Source organism: Aphelocoma coerulescens, chromosome 1A (assembly GCF_041296385.1).
Source record: "Aphelocoma coerulescens isolate FSJ_1873_10779 chromosome 1A, UR_Acoe_1.0, whole genome shotgun sequence".
In the NCBI taxonomy this organism is placed as follows: domain Eukaryota; kingdom Metazoa; phylum Chordata; class Aves; order Passeriformes; family Corvidae; genus Aphelocoma; species Aphelocoma coerulescens.
Window position 1 is genome coordinate 11,640,644 of NC_091014.1, and position 20,723 is coordinate 11,661,366.

At 39.5% G+C, this 20,723-nt stretch overlaps 1 protein-coding gene across 2 annotated transcripts in view; it reads left to right on the forward strand.

The window, feature by feature from the left end:
* Positions 1 to 486: 486 nt before the first annotated feature.
* SEMA3C (semaphorin 3C) overlaps positions 487 to 20,723 on the forward strand; it is a 119,448-nt gene continuing 99,211 nt past the window's right edge. The window contains exons 1-3 of one of the 2 annotated variants that reach the window (XM_069035610.1): positions 487 to 580; positions 760 to 853; positions 3,925 to 4,065. In XM_069035610.1, coding sequence (XP_068891711.1) covers positions 3,963 to 4,065 — 103 coding nt within the window. In that variant the 5' untranslated portion in view covers positions 487 to 580; positions 760 to 853; positions 3,925 to 3,962. The remainder of the gene's footprint in view (positions 581 to 759; positions 854 to 3,924; positions 4,066 to 20,723) is intronic. The other variant, XM_069035617.1, reaches the window with a different exon arrangement.

Consider the following 20,723-nt stretch of genomic DNA (forward strand, 5'->3'; position numbering starts at 1 on the left):
CTCTTCACAGTGACACCTACCGGCGTCCCGGCCGCCCCCGCATCCCTCCGCCCGCGGCCGCGCCCGGGCCCGGCTCTGCTCCCCGCCGGGGCTGCTCGCCCCCGGTCCCGCCGCCTCCCCCCGGCTCTGCCCGGCGGCCCCTGCCCGAGCTCCGCGCTGGGACCGTGGCACGACCCGTCCGGCGGGGCAGAAACTTTGCCGGCGAGTTTCGCTGCCGCCGCGGGCGCGCACAGTGCGCGATGGGGCGGGGGCTGCCGCGGCTGAGCCCCTCGGGGCCGGGAGCGGGGGCCGTGTCCCTAAGGAGCCTCGGGCTGCCTGACGCGCCCGTTCCAGCCCGCAGCCCCTGCGCGCTGCCAGCAGCCCCGCGGCGCTGCCTGGGGCGGGCGGACGGGCCGGGCGGCGGCCGCCGGCGCGCAGGGCGGGGTGTGGCCTCGCCATTATTTATGAGCTCCAGCCCCTATTTGCTCAGCTAATGATGCACCGGCGGCCGCCGAGCCTCGCCTCGCCAGAGCGGCGGCCAGGGCAGGGCAGCGCCTGTAACTGGAAGCCGGCACCGCGCGGCCGCTCCATTCACTTCTAGGTGCGTAATTGCGGGCAGGGTTCGAGAAGCGCTCCCTGAGCCTCAGGAGTCCACTGCCAGGATTATTGTACAGAGGAGCCTGGAGTATCTTTGCAACCACCGCGAAGAGAGACTTTTCTTTTTTTATTTTATTTTATTTTTTTTTTTTTTAATTTATTTTTCCCTCTGCCATGAGCCAGGTTTGGAATTAAAGTGTTCTGGTAGCAGGAGTCGAGCCTATAAACTGATAGAATCCAGATAGAAATCGGTATTACTGGTGCCTCCAATAGCCGGGTAAGAATAACTTAAAGTTCTCTTTCTTTGCTGTAATAGACGTGAAATGGCTCTGATGGTTGAATTTTGCTGCTGTTCACAGATAGTTAAACCGATGTTTTCCAGATTGGCATAGTCTGTGTTTGGCAGGTTTTTTTTTTTTTTCTCCTTAATTTCTTTTCTTTCTTCTGCCGAATGATTTTCCCTACAGGATTTAAGGGTAGGACGCAGCCTGTAGCAGATGACACCTGCACAGCACTTCCTAGCAAAGCGATACTGTACTTTCCCAAAGCCATGCAACATGCTGCCAGCGACCTCCGTGGCAGGGAAACTTCACTACTTCACTTGAGTAGCGGTTTGTCTGTTTGCAGTTAGACTAGAGTGTAAGAACAGAAATGCAATTAGACACTGCTTTTTGTCTGTCCTGTAAGACTCTTTAAAAGTATTTGCAAGGCTTTAGGTCTGTGTGTTGTCAGCAGAGATCATGTGCACTGGACATGCTGAATATAGTATCATGACTTACTGTGATAAATTCAGGACTGGGATATAAGCCCAAAGCAGGAGTCAAACCTGCAATGATCTGTCAGTTACCAGCTCTGTAAATCTCTGAAATTAAACCTATTTCCATTAGGTAACTCACATGTCAGACACCCTGAGGTACCTTTTTGGCACTGTATGCATTTATTATTTATGTGTCTAACAGCTGGGTAGGAACCATGCTGCTCAGCACTTGAATCTTATATTTGCCTGTCACTTCTGTGTTAACAGTGAAGATCTGCAATTTGAGCAATGAAATGTTGCAATATTTCACTCCTCTGACTGATTACACTAGAATTGGCAGGAGGCACGAGAGTGGGAGGGAAAGAGAGCTGAAAGAGGTTTTTTGCTATTATTGTTTCCTACAGTATTATTTCAAGGAAGAAGGAAAGCCGCACACTTGTTCCTCTTCGACTTTTTATCTTTATTGCAAAGAAAGCATAGTGCTACTACTGTAAAATACTAATCCCATTGCGTCTGTTAAATCACATGTTCTGTATGATTGGCTATTTGTTTTGGCCTGACAAAGAAATTTTATCGGGATTTAATGCCATTTCTCTCTCAAAAGAGGAGTAAGTTAAAGGATATCCCATGGGCAAGTCACAAGGTTTTAAATTTAAAGCCCACAAAGCAACATTAGTACTAGAGTTCGTGCAGCCTATTTAAAAATTATTCTTGGCAAAAACTCTGCAACTATCATTTTATTAGTTAAAAGACCCTTAGAGATAATTTGGAACTGGGCCAGAATGGATATGTTTCTCCTACAGACCTGATCTGTAGCTGGCAAATTTCTGACAAGGTTGTTTTTGTCAATTAGCAGAGTTGTAGAATTACTTGATCTTCGTGCATTTCTCAGTACTCAGACCAAATAATGAAGGGGAGTTTAGAGTGTGGGCTGCAGAGATCTGCTCTTTCTTGCACGCTCTCCTTCCCACCCCCACCTTGATGTGAAGTCCCTGTGCAGAGAGAAGCCTTTCCAAGCGATTTACAGTGAGTGGATAGGGAATGACAGAGGTGGTAATGAGATACGGGGCTTTTACCGCTAAGTCAGTGGTGTGGATCCAGCCCAAACTAGGGCTGACCTAAAGTCATCCCTGCCTGACAGCTCATTCCTGCCGTGCTGGGGTGGTTACAGCCAGTTCTTTGAGGACAGGTGTGAACCTCAGAGGGACCGGATGAACAAGCCTGTAGAAATATTGGCTTCCACTGGAGGGACTGTAGTGCTGGACCAGAGCTGAGGTTAAGAACTGTAAGCTGACTGCACAGGTAACAAATCTCTCCATCAAATAAATGTATAGCCTTTAATGATATCGTCTAGCTGTAGGGGTTGTGTCTTTCAAAGAGCTTCCGGTTGTGATAGAATCAAATTTATCACCTGCTTGATTAACTAGTAAGTGGTGTCTAGTAGAAGGGCTGTTTACATCAAAAAGGAAAATATGTATATGTAAGCAGTGAAGTAGAATGGGCCTAAAATGATGTTGTTATTTATTCTCACTTTTGCAACTGAACTGACAAAGTTGTTACAATAGGTGAAATGAAATTTGCACTTCACAGTTTCTGGAGAGGGGCAGTTTAGGAGCAGATGTGATACAGATATGCAGTATTCAGCTTCTGATGTTGGCTGGGTTTTCTGGATCTGGTCCAAAGTCCATTAGAATTATTAGCGAAGTGCCACTGACTCCAGTGATCTCAAGTCCTTCCTGAGCTAGGAAAAGATACAGAGTTTTGGAGTATTTTCTGATTCTCTGAAATGCTCAGGCTTCTCAGCAGCTAACTCCTGTTAAGTGAACATGGGTTCAGCAGATGTGCAGGAGGAGTAGCAGAGGTATCAAGTGTAGTGCACTATCTAACTCTGGGATTCTTAGGTCTCTGTAGAAGTCAATGTGAGCAGGTGAGTATCCTGAAAGGAGCTTGCCCAAAAAGCAAACGTTGACTAACAGTTTCAAGTGTGTTGAAACACTTGGTTTCATGGTTTTGAAATTAATGACATACATAGCCAGAATTTCTTAAAAGAAAAACTTAAAGGGTGATTAGAGAGCTCAGTTTACTAAAGCTTAAAGCTCATTTCCAAGTACCTTTGATTTCAAATGTTAAAAGAAAAGGAAAAAAAACCCAAATAACCAGTGACCCCAACCCCCCCTCACCCCAAACATGAGGGAGAGGTGTCTAAAAATATCAGCCAGATTTTTATCCATGAAACTTTATCTCCTGTCCTTGCTTTGCTCTGCCTTGACATTTAGTATAATTATATTTCCAGCAGGTGGAATTGTCTTAATTTTAAATAAGCTGAGTCTAATGCTGTAGTCTGCCCTAGCCAAAACTTGGGCTCTGTTGGGTCCTACTAACAGGCAGAGAGTTCCTCTTGTGCCAGCACAGAAGACTGCTGAGGAAAACCACTTTCAGATGCACAAAGAAAACACAGAAGTGATGTACCTCCTTCACATCAGTAATTATGGATTCAGCTGGAAGAGGCTTCTAACACAATTCTTTCCATACTATGATTTTTGCTCCTCAAGGTTGTATAGGAAGAGTAACATGATATCTCTCTCTTTCAGGTTTCATTTCTTGGATATTAAGTTGCAAATCTGAAGAGATGGCATTTCTCGCAATGAACGTGTTCATTGGGATATTTATTTACTTTAGCAGTGTAAAAGGATCTTCCCAGCCTCAAGCAAGGGTGTTCCTAACATTCAATGGTAAGAAAGAAGATAAACATTCTTAAACAAATGTTATGATTGAACATTTTCTTTTTCCCTTAAATTCAATAACTGGGTGGAAGCTGGTTTTTTTGATCTGTGTCCACAGTTATTATTTTTGGTTTGTGTTGCTGAGGCACCTCTCAGTCTAAATTTGATTATTTTACCAGAATCTACCTATAGCTATAGAATCATAATTAATATATAATTAATAATTAATAGGCCTCTCTCTTTATTTTGAGTTATTATGACTTGCTAACAACAAAAGGTTTTATTTCTTATCCTTAATTTTCCGTGGAAAAAAATATAACACATGACATGTGGTGGACGGTATCAATGATTTGAGTTGCTTTCATTTGGTGTCCAGCTGAAACACTTCATATTCTGAAAATGAGGCTGCCTGAAGGTTTACCAAAATAGTTATCCAGGCACAGAATGCTTTGAAAAAATATCATTCCATGTGTACTTGGTGCTCTGTGTAGGATGTACATAGCATGCAGCAATCACTGATGCCTCCATACTGTAAACCAGCAATGAAAATTATCATTTTCAAAAAAAATGTTTCTTTTACTTCTGAAGTGCTGAGCAGTACCTTATTGCTGCAGTTACCCCACTATTACTTTTAATAGTAAAGTAACTCATTCTTCTAGTCTTCTAGCCTTAAATGCTGATTTTAGCCACCACTTCAGCTTACAGTGTCTGTTAAATCTGAGCTGAAGCTTTCTGTCACTAATTACAGGGGCACTGACTTTTTCCAGATTTCTGCCTTTTCTGTGATTGTCTTTGAGGCAGGAGGACCTGCTATTCCCTGCACCAATCCTGTTTGCCTTAGGATGGTTTCTGTGGTTCCTTAGTGCAGGGATGCCCTGCCACTGCCTTGGGCATATTCTGTGTGCTCTGAATGCTTTAAAAATAAGTAAGTATCTCAAACTTCTACTTGCCACAATGATCATTACTATGTAAATATGAAACTGAGAGACATCCAGAAGGAAACCTGGCAAGTTAGACCTTTCACAAATACCAGCCAGAGTTTGAACAATTACAAAGTGTTGCATATTATAGAATATGGAGCCCTAAATTGATGAAGGCAGTACTTAATAGGTTTAAAATAGCATGGTTCCAGTAAAAGCAATAGTAAGAATTGAATTCCAAGAGGGAACCTGAATTCAAATGATGTAGAGATAGAAATCTCTTTTCCTTGCCTAAAGTCTGCACTGACTTTGGTGTAGATGGTACTGTTTTGGCACAACTCAACACAGAAGCAAGTTTGGCTGTGGTTGTGTTACACTTCAGGTTTCCCACAGTTATGCATAACAGGCTGATTTGGATTTCCACATCATCTCCTTGGTGGCCTTGAAAGTAATCTAGGCTTCCCCTGATCTCTGGTATGACCATAAACTAGAAAGTGTTCAGGTTTTCCAGTATTCAAATTTGTGAGTGGGGAAGAATTCTAATGAGAGGCAAATGGTTTCAACAGAAACTCAAAGAGATTTTGTTTCATCACAGGTATTCTGCAAGGCTGGAACAGTGAAGCAGCAGGGCAAAAGACCTCAAATCTATGAATTTTGAAAAAAACACTGAATTGAAACCTTAGTTTCTCTGTCCTTCCAGGTTGTCCCTCCTTTCTTCAGAAGGGGCTATGACAGCTTTATGCTGCAGTCACCCCTTCTCTGGTGAGGTTCTTGGGCCCCAAGAGCTCTGCCCCCTGTGCCAGCCCTGGGCACACAACCTTGCCTTACTAGTTCCTGCTGTAACCCTTCTTGGCTGCCTTGGTTAGAGAGCCTTGCAATGCCATCTGATTTTTCTTAAAACTTTTTACTTTCCCTAATACTTAGCAGTCAACCTTTAAAAAAGACCTACATTAAAGGAACCTACATTTTTAGGTCCTAACTTTTTATTGGGCCTTTCGAAATCATAAAAGTAAGAAATGAATTATGTGTTTTATAATATGAGTTGTATGTCTGAAATAAAAAATGAAGCTTTTTGTATAATATATAAACAGAAGCTTTATTTTTAAAGCTGATTTCCAGATGGTAAGAAACAACTTTCATTATGTGAAAAGAGTTTGCAGGTTGTATCTACACAAGGTAATGGCCCCACCTGTAGTATGAACTTTTGTTCTATAAATCCTTGTTTAGTTACATGAGTAGAGATGTAATAGGAAAAGGTGAAACTTTGTATTGTTCTCTAGCTAAGTGTGATAACACACTCTTTCTTCATAGCTTATTGTTTTTAAATCATGTAGAATTACTGAATTATTGGCAGTCTCCTTGCCCAGAGAAGCTGTCAGTTTTTATGGAGAATTGTCACTCTTTTAAAGTGCATAGTTTGAAAATAAAACCATAATTAGGACTCCTTATGTTTTACATGACATTAGACAATAAAGACAAGTCATTCAAGCCTAGGATACTTACATGATATTTTTCAAGTTCTGAATTGGATTTGGCTTGGTGTCTACAATTACATTGCATAAGTTTTGAGGGTAGAATGCATACAGGAGGAGAAAATGAGTGATGCTTTTCAAAGCTAACCTGCTTCTTCAGGATCAAGTCAATTGAGCTTATTCACATTGCAGCATTTCTCATGGGAAAATCCAGCAAGTATCTTGACCTATTCTGTTTTTCATCAGGAAAGATAAAAATGGGAATCATTTGAATCATGGGCTGCTTTTCTCTTTGCCATCTACTTCATTAAGAATCAAATGTAATTAAAAAGTGCGCCTGGGTAATACCTCAAGAGCCTGATAATAGGGATTTTGCAATTAACTTCAATGGATGAAGGACTGCAACCCTAACTTCTATTTTTGAAATCAAAAGCCTGGCCCCTTGTCTAATTAAAATGTAGTTCATGACTTAGCTGAGGTTGTTAACTGTGCATATGACGTGAGTGTGGAACTTACTGCTGTCTGCACCCTGAGTGTCTTGAAAATTGCAGAGCTGTACAGAACCCTGAGGCCTGATTCCTATTGCTTTGCACCTTGTATAGCCATTTACTCAGCTGAAAGGAGAGGTCAGGCTGGAGCTGAACTGCAGCTTTGCTCAGGTGAACATGGTTATTTATACTGGGCACTGGGACTGTGGAGAATCAGGCAAAGGGGCTCTCGGTGTGCCTGGAGCAATTTGGCATGACCTGATTTTCCTGTTCAACAGTGGTGGCTCAAACCACTGGTATTTGTACAATATCTGCACTTGAAGAGCCACTGCAGCTGAAGAAAGAAAGAAAGATGGCCCCAGCTTTTTCTTATTCTGAAATTGCAAAGATGTGAAGCCTGTGGTGCAGCAGGTGCAGCAGTGTTGGGAATCGTCTGCTGTGTTCCCACTGAGCATGCAGGAGTGGGGGAATCTGGGATGGGGGAAGCAAAGGACTCTACATATCTCCCTACACTATTAATACACTATTCCCCCTCCTGCTGCCTCTTCTGGCTCCTTGTCCCTGGAATAGGTCCTTTTTAATCTGCTTAAATCACCTATCATAATTTAAAGTGCCATAGTTTATTTTCTCTCCATAGCAAAAGACTTACCTTATCTGTTTATGAACTATCAAGTGTGGTGCCTGTGGTTTCTCAAGCTCCACGCATTTCTCCTCGTTACTGCACGTTCCTGAACAGATAATTGGGAGCTGTATCCTTCAGTCTTTACGGGGAAAAAAGCCTTTCTGAAATCAGTGGGAGTATTACCAGAATAAGGAAGGAGGTACTAGACTCCAGGTTAATGTCAGACTTTGTTTCATTTCAACGCACATTTACTTTTTTGGTTTTATTGCAGCCCTAAAATGCTGAGCCATAGCATTTTAACATCAAATTCTCAATGGATTGAAGTAGATACATTACTTATTTTTTAAAATACACTCAAAACAAACTTTCTTTGGGATTTAGATTTATATGGAGATACACAACCAAGTGATAATTTCACAACTTACTGGGAACACTTAATGCATTCTTACCTCAAATGTCTGGTCTAGCAGATATTTCCCATGCAGATTCTCCTATTGTCTGCAGTGAAAATTCCATATGAGAAGTGGATCAAGGCTAATTTGCAGACGGTTTTGTTCTTCTCTTTGTTATAAAATTACTAGAACACGTAAAGGACTTTTAAGAAAGTATCAGTCAGATTCATTAATGACAATTAAAGTGCATAAAATGTCACCAGAGCAACAGCAGCACTTATTCAACTGTCAACATATTTTAAAAGATTTAATGCAACCCCTGTGGTTACCCTGAAGGAAAAATAAAGGAACTGAGAACCATTTTCCTTGAGCTCTTGAGCAACAGCAGTACAACTTGTTTTTAAACAATCCCTCATTGTAATGTTAATGTTACCACAGTTAATAAAAAGTTCATTTATTATTTGGGGGACTTTGTGCTGATGACAGTCTAGTAGGCAAAGGTTTACGCTCATATAGTTGATTTGATCTTTTTTGGTGTCCACGGAATGAAAGCTACTTACAAAATAAAGTAGAAATAAAGCATTAAAAGGAAGGAAAAAAAAAAAAAGAGCGAGAAGAGATCCATGGTTTAATTTTGTTTACATGCAGGACTCATCTTGAATGTTCATATAGTTGCTTAATTTTCAGCAAATTGTGAGTAGTATTTTCTCAAAATTAACTGATTTGTGGCTCTCACACTTCATGGGTCTTAAGTAATGTTAATTTATAAAGTGTTGAACATCAATGATGTGAAAATTTTTCCAACTTAATTGTCTCTCACTGGGGATCTAAAGACTTAATTCTGAATACATCTAACTAAAAATAAATTCATTTTTTTCTTTAGTAATGAAGATGATTTTTTTTACAGTTTGTTATAGAATCATAGAATGTTAAGGGGTTGGAATGGATCTTAAGGATCATCTGATCCCAACCCCCTCTGACATGGGCAGGGACACCTCCCTCTAGACCAGGTTGCTCAAGTTCTATTCCACCTTCCTTGAACACTGCCAAGATATCAAGATACGCTGTGGGGTATCCACAATCTCCCTGACAACTTGTGTCAGTGTCTAACCACCCTCACAGTAAAAAAACTATTCCTGATATCTAACCTGAATTTCCCCCTCTTTCAATTTGTGCCCATTACTCCTTGTCCCATCACTACAGTTCCTGACAAAGAGCCCCTCTGGCTTCTCTGTGGCCCCTTCAGTTACTGGGAGGTGCTGTGAGTTCTCCACACTCCTCTCTTCTCCAGGCTGAACAGGTCTCCCAACTTTCTCAGCTTGTCTTTGTACAGGAGGTTCTCCAATCCCCTTATCACCTTCATGGCCTCCTCTGGACTGGCTACAAGAGTTTCAAGTCCTTCTTATGTTGGGGACACCAGAACTGTGCACAGTATTCCAGATGGGGCCTTGAATTGGCAGCTTTGGTTGTTCCTAAAGACAAATGCCTAATTTACAAATTATAATCTTTGTGAGTGGGTCATTTTTAGACTTATGTCTTCTCTGTATTTTTTCCATTTTTGTTTGTATTTCTTTATTTCTCTGTTAAATAAACAGAGGTTTAATGCAATAAATCTTGTATTGAAATTGAATTGCTTGAATAGGCTATGAGGTAAATGTAAAAAAAAAAAAAAATCAAGCATATTAAAGGAAGCATTATGTAAAAACCTGTGTATTCTTTCTAGAGATCCATGGGTAAAAGTCCCACATGCCAAATGACATTGAATTTGCTTATTTTCACACTCTTGTTCAGTGGCAGTGTCACTGAGTTGGCTTCACTCTCATTATTGTTGACATGAGTGTACAGGAGAGGATAATTTGTTGTTTCTGTATTTAGATAAATTGTGCCATGTGATTTGACTTCAGTTATGAAAATGGTCCTGCAATAAAGCTGAAGTCACAGGTGGTGTTTGGTCCAGTTCTGTGTTTGTGCTCTAAAGTTACTATAAGTGGTACTCTCATGGGAAAGCACAAATAAGTACGTCTTCAAGGTAGTTAATTATCAGGCAACAAAGGTGCCTGACAATTAACAAAGGTAGTTAGTTACCAGGCAACAAATTGTCAGCCTACAAATTTGATCTACTCTTGGATGAAGAACTCATCCGAATTTGACAAAATTTGTGAAGACTTGTTTTTTTCTTGCACAATAATAAGTAGATCTGTTATCTAAGTGATGACTTACTTCCTTTAATCTCTTTATGTTCCTGAACTCAGTCAATTTGACCTGTGTCTGAACCAGCCCATGGTTTCGTTTGTATCTTTTTGTTTTGGTATGGAAAAATCAAACTTTATCTTAGAACATTTTGACAGATTCTTCACATGTTGGCTCTCTCTACTTGTCATAGAAGAAAGCAGCTTATCTTGGCCAATTCCACAGCTCTGTCATTACAATTCCTCCTTGTGTTGCCTGTCCAAGGCAAATGCTGAAATCCCTACATAGGCAGTATATTGCCGTTATTCTACAACACATCTTCTTTTTATGTTTTAAAAAATGTGATGAGAGAGAAATGGCACAGACATTTTTAATACCCCATTTTTAAAATTTCAGGATTGTTTGGATACCAGTAACAAGAGCTCCTCTGTGAACCATTTCCATACTGGATGAGCTCACAGTGCACTTTGAAACATAGTGCTGCACAAGCCTCTTTGTGTATCAGATGTAATTAGTGATGTGACTCACAATAATTACTCATTTTATTGAAGTGCATTGACTGAGATCCTGCTATGAATAAATACATAGACCAAGAACTTATCCTGTTATTTGAACTGGCTGTTTCCTCAACATGTGTATTTTGTTCTTTTTGGTGCTGACTTTTCAGTGCTGTCAGTAACACTCTTTAATAAAAGGACTAGGCACTCTTTCTCAGGGAAAGTCTTTGTCTTAGGGACACAGTTTACTGATTCACAGTGCAGCTCCTCAGCTCATCTCGTCTCATCTTACATTCAGACAGCAACGGCTCAGCAGACACCAGGTTAAAAGAAGGCTGTCTGTTTTTGCCTGTTCAATTGATTACAGAGTTGGGGTCTAGGGATACAACTAAGGGTGGAAGCATGCTCCATTACCTGTGTGAATGAGGGTGATGTTGGATGTCTCTTACTGGGAAGTGTACAAATTAAGATAAGTGTGAGTTTCCAGGAATGAAGAGAATTACTGTGATTAACAGAGGGTTTACATCATTCCTCCCTTCCCTTTGTATCTTCGTCCTTATTCAATGCAGACTTGGTACAATTGCATTTACATCATCACTTCATCTGCCACTGGCATGGCTTTGTCCAGGTAGCAGAAATCCTGGTAGTGATTTACTGGATCTAAGACTCAGGTATAACAATGGAAAGATGAGGAGTGATAGCTCTGCCTCTCCCATGAAACCACTCTGGAGCTGGGACCATCATAGCCTTTAGAGAATTTAGCTCTTCATCTTATCTTTATGTACATAAGGCTAACTATTCCTCCTGGAGAAGTTTCTTGATTCTTTTGTGGGTAGGGTTGGTGGAGGTTTTATTTCCTGCTCCTTTGTACAGCAATATTTGGGATATTCCCAGCTAGTACTCTAACCCAGCAAATCAGTTATGCAAAAGTGAGTGCTACACAGGCTCATTGATTACCACAAATAATACCCCAGATTATACAAAGATTTTTTTCAGAAACATGGTACACATAGTTTTAACTTATAATTTTAGAATGCTTATATTCCAAGGTAGCATTTTGAAGACATGTCTTGCTGCTATCTTACGTCTTATCTACAAGAAACTAGCCCATGGTATTTCATCATTATCCGGAAAGAAACAGAAAAAAAAATTCTGGAGCTCTCCATCAAATCACCTTGATAGAAAAAAAAAAATCTCTGGAAAGCATTTCACCAGTGCACAACTGCAGTGAGTGCTATCAGGGAGTCCCAAGAAATGCAGGATATACTGGGAACTCTGTGAGTTAGGGGGAGAAAGTGAATTTCGGATCGGGTGTGTGAATGCCCTCAAATCACCATGAGCTTAGAGACTGGTCTGTGAGCATCTTTGAGGGCTGTGGGCTTAATTTGTAATTTGGCCACCATCTCCAAGTGCTATATGTCATTTTTAATGACATCGATAATACTCAGGAAGGAATAATGGTTTTGGTTTTGTTTGGGGTTTTTTAATTTTTTTATTTAGGGGCTATAAGTAAACCCTTCATACAAAATACGTCCTATTTTTATGAGAATGTTTTATTTCCAGTAAAATTTCAAATGCAAATATGATTTTGTGAAATGAAACTTTTAGTGATAGAATGGAATGAACACCCAGACTTTTGAACTGTTCTGTTTAATCTTACTCACAGCTCTGGAATAAATGATTGCCTCACCAAAATTATCTTCTAGAATGTGGATGAGGAGACATCACAATCAGCTGGGACTGCCAAGTTTCTTAATGGAAAAAAAATGTGTATTGGCAACTGCTTCTATTTTTTTTTTTTTTTTAATAACTCAAAATTAACCTGAATCCAATTTTTTTTCATTACAGGCACTGCTTTCAGCCATTAAGAAGGTCAGACTGGCCTTCCAAAATTAAAAAAAAAATTGTTTTAGAATTACACGTTTAATGTGTGATGGATCAAAATTCAGTTTCAAATATAATCTCAACTATTGTCTCCTTTTAGAATTTCCTTTGCAATTTCACAGTTCTGAAATTGCTTTGAAATGCAACTGAAAAACACAAAGTCTAGTAAATCCTATCCTGAGAGTAATACTTTCTCAGTCACCTGTTCTTACCATTTTTTGTTGTTTCTTAGAATTTTTTTTGTTGCTTAATAGCATTTCTCTTTACCATTCTTAATGGAAAAAAAATATTTTTAAAAGCTTTGAGTTATGCAGAATAAATCAGTTTTATGTCAGCTCAGAATCAATTAAATTGGGCAAATATGTGTCTTCTTTTAACACTTGTGTAAATCAGGCTGGATCTCTCAGTCTCCCAGCTCAAAGGAGCTGCAGAGTTAGACTTACAGAGATGAGAGAAATATGCAAGGCAAGTGTCTGATTCCTCATTTAGCTCAATTGGCTGGTAATGATGAGCTGCATTTTCTTTCTTTCTCATGAACATGAAAATTTTGAACAGCAGCAGAAGTACCATGTATATATGCACACCACAGCTGACAGTGCAACAGGAGAAAAAAGAGGGAAAGATAATAACAATAGATGTATTAATAGTCCTGAAATAATTTATTTTTAATGGAAGAAGGCATATGTATTTAGAACAGTGTCATTGATACATCAGTATGAAGCCTGCATTTTTTGTCTGTTGATCCCAAGCATCTAACTAGGTTTGAACCTAACACTGATACAGAAACTCCTTGAAAGCAACTACTGCTCTCAGAAGGTTGGATTTTCCTTATCCTCTGAGATATCCACCGAGCCATGGCCACCTAGGGAATGAAACACACTGTTTTCCTTGAATCACGCACACTGTCACACACCTCTTTGGCCTTTCTGGTGCACTACAGCAGCACAGGATGCACATCCTGACATGTAGTTTCTACAGTCCTTAGAAACTCCTCCTTGTCTGGAGTAACCAGCCTGCATGCCTCTCATTGCAGTTTTCTGAGACAGTCTCTGTGTGAGTACATGGAGTGCTCTTACAAGGCAAATATCAAATTAGAACACAAAAATGTGAGCGCTTGTATTTTCAGAATGGAACTTTCTGGGTGTTTTTAATATCAACCAATTAAGATGTTATTTTCAAGGAGAGGCTTGGCATTTTTTCAAAAATTTACTTCTTGAGGCCTGAAAAGGATTTAGTTGGCATGAAGAAGTGATCCCAGGCTTAGATTTTTTGATGGCTTCAACGTGAACACAGCTGGAATTTTTTAAGCTGATTCGACTAAAAACCCACTTCCTGCCACTGTTGAAAATAATGCACTATAATTTTTTTTTTTTTTTAAAGCAGACAAACCTACAGCAAAGACAAAAGAGTTTAGAGCCCTTGTGAGGTGTTTTATTGTGGTTTGCATTAGGGAATGAAAACAGTGCATACACAGTTATTAAATGTGAAAATGAGTATGTCTTTAAAGCCATTACCTCTTATTTAATAACTTACCATCTTTTTAGCTTTGGTAAGTCCCTTTAAAATGAGAAGGGTGTTTGCCATTCATTTCTCCAGTAGGAATATTTTTTTACTTATGGATACTTGCAAATGTAGGACTTTTTCAAACAAAATTTTGAAAAGTAAAGTAGGTAAAGAATAATTTGTCAGTAATTTTTATTCCATTGAATGTTTTTCAAGCTCCCTCTCTATTTCCTGATCTCAGGTAAATGTGTTCTTAAGTTCACATGAACAGCTGAAAGGCTAAACTGCATAAAATTGCAAAAATAATTTGAAGCTTTCAGATGCAGTCAGGTATACCACAATCTGCACTAGCAGTGCTCAGAAAGTGAAGCTAGGAGAAAACTTACAAACTTGGCCAGCAGTTTTGCCCACCAGCCAGGTCCAACCAACCACAGACTTTTTTTAATCTTGTCCCCTTCATTCCTTTGAGACCTGGGAGAATCTGCTTGCACAGTACATGCTTTCTTAGCTGATGAATTCATCCTCCCCAGCATCCAGATGGTGAGCAGTGGGTTCATGAAGAACATGAGTCTTGCTGCATTTTTGTGTGTATATGCCCCTGGACTAGTTAGAGCAGGCTCTGGGGAAGAGGGGCAAGCACAGGAATTCAGCATCTCCCCAGCAGCTGGAGAGAGCAGAACGACCACCCTGATGCAGGGGCTCTGAGGAGGCTTTTATAGAGGAAGGCTGTGCCAGCTGAATCAATACTGGGGCAGGTTTCATACCTACTGTGGTAATTTACAGAGATGTGTTGGGTGGGGGAGACAATCTCATAGAATTAATTAAAAAAGCCCAATTAGACAATCTTTCTTGAGTTGGATTTTTTTTTTTTTTTGCAGATACAGGAATCTCAAATGATGACTTAATTTCCATTAGCTATTAAAAAAATAGAAAGATATATTTTATTCCAGATTCTCAGAGTGTCATTGCCAAAGAACTTTCCTTCATAAAAACATTCCAGTCACATGCAGCACTGCAGTTCAGTGATGACATCCCTCTCCATTACTTTTACTATTATTATTATTATTATTATTATTATTATTATTATTATTGTATTTGTGCTTATATCCAGTGCAGTTTTGTGGGTATTTTGGTACTGGGTATATTGGTATTGGGGTCAAACACTGAATGCTGGTTATGAGGCAGCCTGCCCTTCTCCTTGTATGCTCACTTCCTCTCTTATCCTGTTCTTAAAGAGGTGAAGGAATTCTGCCTGGATTTTTCCAAGAGGCAAGCAGCTGAGTTTATTCTTTTCATTCTGTGTGGTGGCTGTGACAGACCTTTGCTTCAAGGTTATTCTCTTTTACACGAGAGGACAATGACATGGGAAGGGGTTTATGGCTTGCTTATGGCTATTGAAAGCTTTCTTAGCCAGCTGGAGATCACTTTCAGATTGGGTTGGATGTGAGACAAAACATGTAACCTCTAAGATCAACTAAACTTGAGATTGTGTGCAACATCAATAAACCACAGCACTCTGAATAAACAAGGTGGCCACTCACTGTTTACTATTCCCTTTGTTTATTTTTGCAGCACCCTGTCTGTGATAGCCCCAACCTGTTTGCTGAGCAGCTTAAAATGAGTTTTGCTCAAAATAGGCCTAATTCTTAGCTGATAGGTATGAGTCCTATGTGGAAATGTGTTAGAACTAGCAGATTGTGGGACAATTTTTCTCTAAAAGGCCCTTTAAAGAAAGCAAATATTTATCAGTGGAGAGTGAGGGGGTGACATAGAAGGCACCAGGAGGTGAAAGGGGCTTGTAGAGATTACCCACAGGCACAAAATGCTGCACCCCAGCTCACATAATATGAGGACATTCAGCCTCAATGTGTTCTCCAGAGGTAATCTCCAGTTCCTTTGAAGCTGACTTCAAATCTGATATCAGACCTTGTGTTGAAGAAAGTACACATGTGTTACCTTTAGGCTCATTTAGGAGGCAACATACTATTTTTTTCACATAGGAATGGAACATAGTTCTGGCTTACTGCATCACTTATGTGTTGAAGTTTTCTGCAGTGATGTCAATTTACTTGTTTTTATTTGTGGAGATGAAAGATCAGGGAAAGAGATTGTTCAGTTTTGTGTCCTCCCAGCATAAGAGGTTCTGGCAAAATAGAGGAAGCCCAGTGAGGGGCCACAAGGCTGCTGTGGGTGCTGGAGCACATGGTGGGCAGTTTCTTCTCGTGGCTGTCTGATGGGAGGAGTCAGACTCTTCTCAGCAGTACACAGTGGCATCTGTTTAGATGGTAGAACTTTTTTTGTTGTTTTGTTTTGTTTGTTTGTTTTGGTTTTTTTGTTTCAGTTTGTTTTTTTACTATAAGCATATTGAGACATTGGAACAGATTATACAAGGAGACAACAGACTCTCCACTGCTCTAGGTATTTGAAGCTCAGTTAGATGAGGTCCTGTGCAAACCCACCTCACCTCAGCCCTGTTTTGAGCAGGATTTTGGCTGACACAACCTTCAGATGTCTTTTCCAACCTGCATGTTTTGTGGTTCTGTGATTTTATCAGAGATCAGCAGGTGTGAGTCTTAAGACGTTGGTATCTATTTTGGCAGTGTTTCCACCACAGCTTATCTATTACAGTAGTTCTGAAGAAGAAAGTTAGCTTCTCTTGAAAAGATCAGAAATTTGACCCAAATGACCTGGCATCCTGAGTGCCTTTCTCCACAATGAAAGCTATAAACACTTGATATCAGTAATTTTTATTTAGATCCCTGCTGCAAATTACTGTGCCTGAAGTGTGTGTTTCCAAGATTGAAACCTTGCATGTTGTGTAAATTGTTTTCTTACAGTAAGAAATAGAACAGATTTCCCTGGTGTGGAAGGGAAAATCATGGGTCTGTGTTTAGTTGAATGGTAAAATACAGCAATTCCTCTTCTAAGGAATGGCAAAAATCCTTGATATGCAGCATTAAATGGAATTATATGAGAGCAATGTCAGATGATTCTATGTGTATTTTCTGTACATAATCTCCTTTGTTCTCTCATTTAAGAAAAAGAGATTGCCTTCTTTTTAAATGGAGCTTATTCATAATACAGTGACTAAATCAGTACATATTATGATGGAGTGTGCAGTATGTAGCTAAATTTGCAGGTTTAAATAGATTTTATATATTTTTTTTTTATTCTATTGAACTCCTTTATTACCAAGTCAGAATAAAGGTTAAATTATATAAGTAACATTTCCGACCAAATTTCTCAGTATACATTTGGTGTCAGAACAGATACTAGAACTTGTTCTGGTTCTAGTTTATTCTCAAAGAACAGTAAAGCAGACTTCTACGGTACATGCTGTGTTTGGGGAGGTTTATGTGTCTACATCTGGGCAAGTTTTATGTTATCTGATGTATTGCAGATGTATAGAAAAAAATGTTTGCAAAAATATAGTAAAATAGCAGGTCCAGAGAAAAAAAATTCGAAATTACCTGGCCACCTCCTGTTTTGAATGCATAGCATCCAAAATTTGTCCAAGCTATTGAATTTTCTTTCCTCTGACTGGCTGAGTTTGCACACTCAAGCTCTGCTCTTTAATGGTGTGTGCATACACACGTGCACAACCAGCACAGAAAAACTTAGTAATGTGATAAATACTTCTGAGCTTAAGCTTTTTCAGTCATGCAATTTACCATGTCATGTAATATCTTGAATATCATGTAATGTAATTCAGTCATATAATATCTTAAATATTTGTCAAATTCATTAGAATTGTATGGATTGTTAGGGTGTACAGACTTAGAGAAGATTTCTTTAGCCGCTTTGCAAAGCTGTACTGGTCTCTGACTGGCATTATTTATCAAAGTCCCTCAATTGTTCCTGTCTACCATGGAATAATGGAATCTTGTGGCTTGGAAGGGACCTCCAGCCAACATCATGCTCAAAGCAGGTCTGATTAGATCAGGTTGCTTTGAGACAAGTCCACTTAAGATTTTAATAACTACAGTGGTGGAAATCCCACCCTTTAATATCAATGTTCAGTGGCATTTCAGCAGGTCATTTTGCACACAAGTAAGAAGAGTAATTTCCACTTCCTGAAAATGTTCCAGGCCAGACTGGATGAGGTTTTGAACAACCTGGTTTAGTGTAAGGTGTCCCTGCCTATGGCAGGGGAGTTGAAATTAGATAATCTTCAAGGTCCCTTCCAACCCGAACCATTCTATGGTTGATTCTAAGATTTCCTCTTTTTATTTGCTTTTTAAAAGTGAAGAAACTCAATTCTCTCATCCCTCCATAGAAGCCATGTAAATTATCTTTTCTTTGGCTTATTCTTAGTCTTGTAGAGTGATCCTTCCTTTATAATGGGTGAGTTGCTCACTTCAGTACTTGCTCACCATCTCTTCGCCCCTCTCCAGGTTCATTTCTGCATATAAAATGAACAGAGTCTGACTCTGTGTCTATGACAATAATTCATAATTCAGCCACTTTAACTATGTAAGATCAGAATCAGAACCATATATCTCTCTGTGTATATACTTACTGACTATTAAGTTGCTTTGGTGTCCATTTGGGGAAGAAAAAGGAGGATTTTTTTGGCCTTGGTGTGCTTAAAGTCAACTATTGAGGTTTTTTTTTTTCCAGAGAATGTGAACAAATGTGTGTGTATTGAGTGCCCATGGCAGTTGTTGAGTTTTTCTTGAAGCTGAGTTTGATGATATTATGAGGAAATCACCTGCCAGCCTTTTTTAAAGGAATTTATAACTTTCTGAGGATACACTTTGATTCCTTCCCAAGACTCACTTACTATATGCAGTTTAAAAGGAAAAGCCTGTTTACTAGTTTCCTATTAATTTACATTTTGGGCATTAATTCTTGTCGCTGGGGGAAGCCAGAACATTTTGTCATTTGGTAATACCAAAATCTCTTGTATATGAAGAATAAAATAGAATAGATGTCAATTCACTTCTTTAGATTCTCTGCAGGCAAACTCATTCTCTGCATGGCAAAGGATAGGTGGGTTTTGTCTGTAAAGGGATATTCATTTTCATTTGTTCTGCTTTCATCCTGAGGATATAGGTTCAGGTCCCAGAGCTATTGAAAATATTAACTTGATGCTTCCATCAACCTTCAAAAGCTCTGTGATTGAAGGCTCTCAGCAGCTGTTATCTACTATAATAAATGCCAATGATAGAATGCACTAGACAGGCTGAGGATTTTTTTTTTTAAGAGCAAATAAAAGTATTTTCTTTCTAAATTAAGTTAGAAAAAAAATCTGTTGATGATTTCTTTATTGATAGAAAGTACCAACAAGATTGTTATTTTCCACAAATACTGCTTGGGATTTGGGGGTCACAGTTCATAGCAAAATATGCTGCCTCTGTTTGCCCAGCTGCCACACCTCCTCTGCCTTGTCTCCTTCTCTATGTGAAAAAAGAGGCTGAAAGGAAGGTAAAGGGAATAACAGGTTTAGTGCTGCTCTTGTAGACCATAATCAATGTAAATGGTGTTAACAGGATTAAGACCTTTTGCTCCCATGTGCATATCCCACCCTAGAGGAATGGTATCCTAGTATTTAAGAACAGGCAAGATGGCATACTCTCCTGGTGTAGTTTTGGCTATATAGTGACATGTTTTGGTGATCCAAAAGACAGGAACAAGTCTTGCAAGCTTTTTTATTACGATGGGTTTTTGGGGTTGTTTGGGGGGAGGGGTGTGGGGGGGTGGGGGTTGTGTTTGGTTTGTGTTGGGTTTTCTTTACTGTTAAATCAGGGTTGAAACAACTGGGAACTGCTCCTCCAGCATAGCCTTGGCAGTCTAGGCAGAATGGGCCCTCTGACAGAAGCAAGCCAAAATGTCAAAACCAAAGGAAACTCTTAGGGAGAAAAAGGATATGGGAAGGATGTTTCTTTAATCTTTCATTCCAGCTTCAATTTTATGGATGTTACACACAAATTAAAGTAAGATTGTGTTACAGAACTGTGTGTTACAAAACCTTATGGCACAAAACTTAAAGAAAAAAATCCATATTGATGTCAGATACATTTTAATTTTAAAATGGTCCACAGAGTTTATGCCCAGCATATAGTTTGTATTGCAGCAGTCTTTTCTGTCTTACATGTTTCCATTTAGTTTTGGCAAAACAAAAGGAAACAGTTAAAAAGACATTTCTCTTTGTGGGGACAAAAAAAACCCTTATGAAGTCCTGTTATGTTACTGAACTTTGGATCATGGTCATATTTTCTAGTGGTTGCAGTATAGTATTTTGATTAGAATCTACATTTAATCCCTCTCCACTGTAAAAGAGGGTGTGCAGTTATGAACACAGTGATACATGACAGTGTTCAGTGATTTCTTTCACTTTAAGAGAGTATTCAATTTTCTAATGAATATTAGAATGAGAGCAGAACAGATTAAAAACAGTTTCTATGTTTTTACATTTTTTAAAATATGTTCAAACTGCAGCATGAAGGGTTTATCCAGTTCAGAGGTTTCAGGGCCATGGATGTGGTTTAGCATTAACAAGGTGGCATTTACATGTCTTGGGACAGGCCTTGCTACTCCTCTTGGCAATGATGAAAAGGACACACGTTTGCTATTGTCCCTTCTTCACTTCCCATACCACTAATTGCCACTTTGTATTGTTTATAGAGACTGAGTTGGTTTTCAGTTCTGTTTTTCCTGCTTTCCTCTTTAGCCGCTATCCAACATGACTGCACCCAA